Raw genomic sequence first — 8668 nt, 5'->3', positions numbered from 1 at the left:
GCAACAGCACCGAACCTTATCCCGAAATATTGACTATTATCATGCATCAGTCTTTTAACCGCCACTTATTCTCTTCCCGCGAATTTGGGTTCAATTAACAGCCACTACGTGGATCCTGAAGGAACCTCAACGAACTGACCAGCCAGGACATAGTCCTGCGGGCAACTGGCCACCCGTAGTACCAAATTATGCGGTGCTCTGGTCTGACCTCTGCCAATCTATGCAAGGACTAAGCCAAACAGTAGACTGAAACAGCCAATTTTTCAGTCCCGGTCAGACTGGAGGTATTGGGCCCTCTTTATACCCCGGGATTGCAATAACACCAAGGCAGAGGTCTCGCCAAGGTAACATGCCCCCGGGGGGAGTTTGTAACGCACAATAATATTGGTCCTATACCCACCTTAAAGTGTACCAATCGGCTCAGAATAATTTTCTGAATCGAATAGAGCTTGTAAGCCTTGCAATCAAACTACAGGTCGCAATTTTGGAGATAATTCATTGGAATTTGGTACTGTAGACGAAGCCTATTAAAAATGGTTAACATCGGTCCAATATTTCACCTTATCCTATACAACTGAACCCCCGAATAGAGCTTGTATACCATGCAATCAAATCTGTTATTGTACTGTAGACGAAGCCTATTGAAAATAGTTAACCACGGTCCATTATTTCATCTAGGCCCCATACAACTGAATCCGTCAAATAGGTCTTTTAAATTCATAATTATGTTTAATATACTTGTTTCTCGACAAAAAGCTGCAAAACAAAGTTCTATACTAGCTTTGATGACCTTGATCGTTCGATACTCAAAAGCATTGTTTCCTGGACGTTATTTCTATGAATTTTAAACCTGTGTTCGTGAATAATGTCGTACAAAAGATATTTTGATTTAATTTCGACAATTGGAGTGAAAGTGTTGTCGAGTTTCACTGTTCTCCTTACATGCTCTAAATTCAAATATAGTTTCAATATTTCAGGAGGACTTAATGATTTCTCTCTACTGTATTTACACCCTTTAGTGGGGAGGGTATATTAGTTTGTGTTGATGTATGTAATGCATTGAAATATTTACTCTATATCCACTCTTTCACGTATACGGGACACTGTCCCAATTTTTTTTTTATTTTATACGATTTTGGGAGTAATTTTGAGTACACAGCTACAATAAATGGTTATTTCCAAAGAAAAATAATATATTTTTTAGAATTTGATGTCACTACATGCTGAAAATGATAATATCCTGCAATATCCTTGGAAAACACTTTTTCCCTTTTTAATCAAGAATGATCAATATACGTCAAAATAAAGTGTGTGGTGAAGTCATATCCATAAAAAATACAGCGGTTTATTTTGTGCGGGAAAGAGTTAAAGCTCAGAATCATTTTCTGAATCGATTTAGCTATGTCCATCCGTCTGTCTGTCCGTCCATGTAAACCTTGTAAACATACTACAGTTTGCAATTTTCATGATGTCGATAAATTTGTTTAGTCCTACGGGCGCCGCGGCGCTCCGTATTTATTTTATTTCTCAGACTGTATCCTTAAAAAAGATTCCCAGATCGCTTTAAGGTTCCAGGACATTGTATGTGAAATCAGTGGTTTGAAGTTTCCAACATGTTCTGTGTAGAGAGCTTGTTGGAGTATTACGCCAATTCTTTTCATTAAAACATGGGTTAATAGTCTGGGAGTTGTCGAACATTAGTGGCCTTCGAAAGTGCACCTCACATGGATGCTTTATTCAAAAAAAAAAATCGCTTCTGTCCCATTATGCATTTGAAGTATTCCTTACAAACTAACATGTCGATAAAATTTATCTGCAATTAAATTGTAAAAAAATGCTATTTAAATAATTATCTTACAAATTATTTGAAATTAGTTGCGATAATTATCGAAACCGCAAATATAAAAACAATTGCAATATTTGCAAAAAAACCTAAGAATAAAACTAAATAAAGTTTCATTAGAAACGGAATAATAACTTAATATTATTAAAAACATTTGACAAATTGGTTGTGTTATTTATTACAAGAGTTTAAAACGGCGAAAACAAAATGGTTTTAGATAAAACCATACCCCATATAGGAGAATTCACCAAGATTCCCATAAATCTCCTATTTGTAATGGGATTTTGTGTAATGCGCTGGAAACCAAACGAAAAGCCAAGCTGGTTTCAAATCCTATTAGTAGGTGTTCTGATGTTTCATTTAGTAGTGGATATTATGGGTATGTTAGCCTACTTGATCTTTGAATCTTTGGAAACATCATTGGAAAAAACAGCCTATATTATATATAGCGCATTTGCTGGAAATTCTCTTATTAAATTAGCCTGTTGTTTCTTAATATAAAAAAATTACATCAGGGATTTAATATTTTAGAAAAATATTATCCCAAGACCGTGTTAGAAAGAAAAAATTATAAATTGGATGAACATTTAAGAACAATACGTAGATACAATGGCATGTTAACGATCTATCATTTGGCTGTGTCCAGTATGTTTAATTGGTTTACTTTGATACAAAGTGCAATTTTATACAATACAAATAAAAATAGTGATTTTCTTTACGCTCTACCATTTCCAATGGTGTACCTCTTTAATGTTAATACCGCTGTAGGCTATACATTTGCCTATGTCACTCAATGTACTGGATCGTATAGTGCTTCTTGTATGTTTCTTGGTTCTGATTTGCTGTTGATAACCTGTGTACACTTGATAAATATGAATTTCAAGTATTTGGCTAAAAGTATTAGAGAGTTTAAGCCTACGGGCACATTAAGTGATATGAAGAAACTAAAAGAATTCATTAGTTATCATAATGATATTTTAAAGTGAGTAATGAAATACTTAATTAAATAATTAATTAATTTATTAAAAATTTCTAATTTATTATTATTTTCTACTTTCAGTGCTGTTGAACTCATTGATGATACTTTTAATATATCAATATTTTTGAATTATATAGGAACTGTTACAATTATATGTTTACTTGGATTTCAATTGGTAGCTGGTACTGAATTTTTAGATTTAATAAAATTTCTCTCATTTCTTATATCGGTATTGACTCATGTCTATTTCATTTCAACATTTGGCACAGAAATGATGGGATTAGTAAGTTATTGAACAAAATTTAAAAGATTATCATAAAAAATACGTAATTTTTCATAGAGTTCTGATGTTAGCAATGCCTTTATGCATCATCCCTGGTATGATGGTCATATACAGTATCAACGCGTTTTAACAATACCCATTGCAAGGGGACAAAGGCCGGCTCATTTGAATGCTTTTAAATTTTTCATTATATCTATGGAAACTTTTAAATCGGTAAATATTAACTATTTACTTAAATATCTATACTAATATCTATTTACTTTTAGTTGGTCAGAATTTCTTATCAGTTTTTCACTTTAATCAAAACTCGTTATGATGAGGAATAATTTTGAACAATTAAATAAATTTAAAATAATTGAAATTTAATATAAATATTGTTATTGTAGTAAAATGCTTATGTAGTTTAGTAGTTTTTGATGTTGTAGAAACATAAATAAATTATGCATTAGAAATTAGATGAAAAATTACAGAATATATTGTGTAGTTTAATAATATGTGGAAATAAGTTCATATCATAAGTTCATAGAAATAGGAACGTATTAGAGGTATGCGAACCTTACTTAAGTAAATTACAAATCAAACAAGTAGGAAAGTATAGTCGGGCATGACCCTACACCATAGTATTTAATTTTTTTTTTTTTTAAGAAACTTTTATGTTGAATATTAGCATAATTCCAAAATATTTAAGCAATTTATTGATAAAAAAACTAAAATTTCTAATTGAGGCTTTATATAGGTCAAATATGGGCCGATCCTCGGTAAATTTGGGAAAAGTATATATTTTTAAATAACAGTTATTTTTGTTGAGTTTTATTGCGATACAAATGGCTACAAGTCAATTTTAGACGTTTAAGACATTTTTGAAGGGGGGTTTGTATGGGGCTTAGGGTCAAATAAGGGCCAATCCTTACGAAAATCTGCAGTGTCATTTATACTTATATAAAACTTATTTGTGCCAATTTTTAAAGATATAATAGAATATTGGACGTAATTATGGCATAAAAAGTTCAAATCGGGAGGTAAGGTTGTATGGGGGCTAGGTGAAATAATGGACCGATTTGAACCATTTTCAATAGGCTTTGTCCCTGTGCCAAAAAGCATGCTTGGTTCAAATTTCATCAAATTATCTTGAAAATTGCGGCCTGTACCTTGCGCACAAGGTTTACATGGACAGCCAGCCGGACAGAGGTGGGTATTGGACCAATATTTTTGTATGTTACAAACATCAGCACAAACGCATAATACCCTCCCTCTATAGTGGTGTAGGGTATAAAAAGTGTCGGATAATAGAATTGTGTGATACCATTCATGCGATATCGATTTACAACATTCTTTGTAATAATGGTATGTCCAAGTTGATATATTGACGACGTGTCCTATAACCGCTTTTGGCCAGTTCGCCTAATGTAAAGAACCGTTCGGCTGTAAGCGTCGCCACATATCTTAAATATGTTTCAATGGGTGGAATATTTCCAGAGACTTGGTTGAAGTAGTACACATGTTTCCAGAGACTTGATGGAAGTAGTACAAATGGTTTCACTTATACCTGAGCAGCGTGTACGCTGAACTCCCTGTAGTAGTTTGATATTGCACTTGTTGGCCAGTTCGCCTTAAGTAAAGAGCCGTTCTGCTGTAAGCGTCGCTCCATATCTTAAATATGTTTCAATGGGTGAATAATCTAACAACGTTTCCAGAGCCTTGGTTTAAGTAATGCACATGTCCCAACTTATACCTTAGCAGCATGTACGCTGAACTCCCTATAGTAGTTTGATATAGCACTTTTTGTCTTAAGCAGTCAACCAGATTATTGAAGCATAAGCTAGAATTGGTCTATATACACTTTTATAAAACAAATTTGTCATAGTAGTCCTAAGACACCATATCATGCCAATAGTTCTCCTACATATCGCCCAGCACCGATGTGCCTTGTTGATCCTTTCCTCTAATTTTAATATCCGGTTAAGGATTACAACTAAGTACTTTGTCTGTCAATGGTGTCTTCTTACCTAGAAAGCAAGGTTGTGTGTACGAATGTTGGAGTGCTTTACGTGAACACCTGCCTGAGCGGCCTTATTTCACGGTGGTCTTTTTCATCCACTGGGTAGACTGACAACGGTCTACCATTTCCCCTGAATCCTTCAATGAAGAACTTAGGTGGCAATTTTGTACATGGAGTTATCTAATCTCTGACCATTGCTGCCATGTTGTTTAACTTCCGTTATGTAAAACATCACTTCCATTTACAATCACGCAGATGAAATGGCCTCATTTGATTTGGCAATAGCACCTAGAGACGTAACCGGTAGACCGAAGTACAAATTCATCAAATAAGCCGAGACTTTGTTCTTACTCACAGGGACATACTGTTTTAATTCTGATATGAACTGAGTATACTATACATATATGAACAAGGAAGGAAAATTCAATGGTATCATTTGTATGACTGTCGAGAGTTTTAACGTGAGCACCTGCCTTGACGGCCATATCTCACGGTGGGTTTTTTCATTCACTGGCTAGACTTAAATGAAGAACTCAGGTGGCGATTTTGGTACATTGGCTTTGACCGGTCCATGCAAAAGTACTTTGATGGAGTATCTAATCTCTGACCATTGGATGGCCTCTGTTGATTCGGCAATAGCACCTAGAGACGTAACCGAAAACATTGTTCTTACTCACAGGAACACACTGTGGTAGTTCTGATATGAACAGAGTGTACTCTGAACTTATCTGGACGAGGAAGGACAATGCAATGGTATCATATGTATATGATACCTTTTATCCATCATCATTCAAACCAGCACACATCTCATTCATACGACACATTCATAAGAAAAAAAACATACCTGCCGAACCTCAAATTCATACCGTACCATATACAATTAATACCAATTCATTTCCAACGCTTAGTCCCACAGTCACTTCTTTTTGGTGTATATGTTGTTTTCGGCAGCAGCATCGAACTTATCCCGAAATATTGACTTTATCATGCATCAGTCTTTTAACCGCCACTTACTCTCCCTGCGAATTTGTGTGGTTTAACCACAGCCACTACGTGGATCCCGAAGGAACCTCAACCAACTTACCAACCAGGATATAGTATTGTGGGCAACTGGCCAACCGTAGTACCACATTATGCGGTGCTCTGGTCTGACCTCTGTCAATCTATGCAAGGACTAAGCCAAGCAGTATTTTTCAGTCCCGGCCAGACTGGAGGTATTGTCCACCTCTTTATACCCCGGGATTGCAATAACACCAAGACGGAGGTCTCGCCAAGGTAACGTACCCCCGGGGGTATCATTTGTATGTAACTTATCCCGAAATATTGACTTTATCTTACATCAGTCTATAACCGCAACTCACTCTTCCCGCGAATTTGGGTTTAAACTGCAACCACTACGTGGATCCCGAAGAAACCTCAACCAACTGACCAGCCGGGACATAGTCTTGCGGGAAACTGGCCACCCGTAGTACCAGATTATGTGGTACCTCTGATATGAACATCTAAGGACTAAGCCAGGCAGTAGACTGTAATAAAAATGTATAGTCCCGGCCGGACTATAGGTGTTGGTAACACCTCACCGGAATTGCAATAACACCAAGGTGGAGGTTTCACCAAAGAAATATGCCCCCGGGGGCAGTGTACGTAGATATTTTTGTCTTTCTTATGAAAAGACACATTAGGGATTAAAGCGATCCAAAAAATTCCATAGCTCTCACAAATGCAAATTAAATATTAATAGAAATTATATTTTTAAACTACATTACAAATTCAGCATACTGCAAAATATTTTTCGGATCGGTCCACAATTGGTTATAGCCGCCAAATAAGAAAACACTTTTTATAATAAACGGACATTTGTGTATCATTACAAAATTTATATGCACATACTGCTAGTCTTTATATTAACTACTGAAACAAATCTTAACACATCAAAAGTTTTTAATCTTCTAAAACACAAAAGAAAAACATCAAGATTATTGTTGATATTTTGGCAGTTTATTGTTTTTCAACTACTGAGGCATGAAAATGTTTCAAAAAAAAAAAAAGATAATCTTCATAGCCATGTTACTAAATCACATCTTATTTTACGTTAAAAAAAACAACTTAGAATTGTTATTTTTAAGTTGGTGGCTGTTTAAGTTTATATGTTTGTTTTAGATGCTTCAAGTAACAGTAAAAGTTTCTAAAATATAAACAAAGTGTAGAAACATTAATTAAAGGTTTATTGTCTTGAGGTGACGTATAAGTGATGTCGAATTAATGTTTATTATATAATAAGTATACGTGCTAGGAGTTTGTACATACATATGTATCGAAAAAAGTATTTAAATGTATCGCAAATAAAAGTTTTAGATTTTGTTATTAAATGAATCCGAATTTGTCTGTTATTTTCTGTTTGTTAGCACTTAAATGTTATATCTGATCCCATATGTATCAAATATAATTAGATTAAATTTTATTTTTTCCTTGATATTGACTGTCAATATGTCATTCAAACTTAAATGAAAGGTTAAATGACAGCATATCTAATTGGAATAAAAAACTAAAATACTAAACTTAGTCGAATTCATTTATAGAATAATACAACAAAAATTTTACTGTATTGTATATAAAACCATGTTGCAACTGTATATACTATGAGCTACAATAACTTGATTGTTGACATAATCTTTTTTAATGCTGAGGGAAATGACTGTTAGGTATTTAAATATGTTTCTCCTATATATCACATAATTGAGTATTCAATTTTGTAACATATAAAAATATTAGGTACTTTGGTTGCGTTAAGAAAATATTGATTACCAATATTGTTGGAAGCGTAAAATGCATTTGTTCTGATTAGTATAAGTACTTGTCTCGATTAAACCATGAGCAGTGTGGCAGAATGGAAATGTTTTTGGAAATAAATCTGGAATTTCTAGTGGTTTATGAAAAAAGTCATTTAAAACAAGCTATTGCAAACTAGTTAGAAAATTTCCTAAGTTTTACACTTGGTTAATGAATAAATTATGGCTGAGGTTAAATAACTTTACACCGATTCTATTCCCATAGAATGGCGAATGATAACAATGCCCATCGATGCATTGAAAATTTATAAATGCAGATGTCAAAAGTTTGCCATGAAATCCTTTTTATAAAACTTAAGATATTGTCACACTGATAAATCGATTGTGTATTTCGGTTACGTTATCAGCTTCAAAAAAGAGAATGTTTCAAGTTTAGAAATGGCTGAAGTCAACTAACAACACATTGGGCGAATATTATTAATGACAAAATAATTAATTATTTATAAAATTTCTAGTAACCACAACATTATGGCAATTGGCAATGCGCCTGAAGTGGCTACCGAAATACGTAATGGACCCATGAATCTCACAACTGTACGTCATAACTTCTGGTAATTGATTAAAACTTATGGAACAGACTCTAAATCTAAAACTGTTTTGAAGTTAGTAAGTTATTAAGTTATTAAGTTATTAAGTTAGTAAGTTAGTAAGTTAGTAAGTTAGTAAGTTAGTAAGTTAGTAAGTTAGTAAGTTAGTAAGTTAGTAAGTTAGTAAG

General features: G+C 33.9%; 1 protein-coding gene across 1 annotated transcript; it reads left to right on the top strand.

Annotated features, from left to right (window-relative positions):
• The first annotated feature begins 2050 nt into the window (after positions 1–2050).
• Positions 2051–3431, top strand: LOC124420385 (odorant receptor 85c-like). The gene is given in 5 exon segments (XM_046952983.1): positions 2051–2333; positions 2336–2825; positions 2904–3105; positions 3163–3318; positions 3372–3431. Coding segments are annotated over 5 exon segments (1191 nt in total).
• Positions 3432–8668: the final 5237 nt, after the last annotated feature.

The sequence above is a fragment of the Lucilia cuprina genome, chromosome 5 (genome assembly GCF_022045245.1).
Source record: "Lucilia cuprina isolate Lc7/37 chromosome 5, ASM2204524v1, whole genome shotgun sequence".
Lineage (NCBI taxonomy): Eukaryota > Metazoa > Arthropoda > Insecta > Diptera > Calliphoridae > Lucilia > Lucilia cuprina.
Note: the sequence above shows the minus strand (reverse complement) of the source record. Positions and strands in the feature narration are given on the sequence as shown.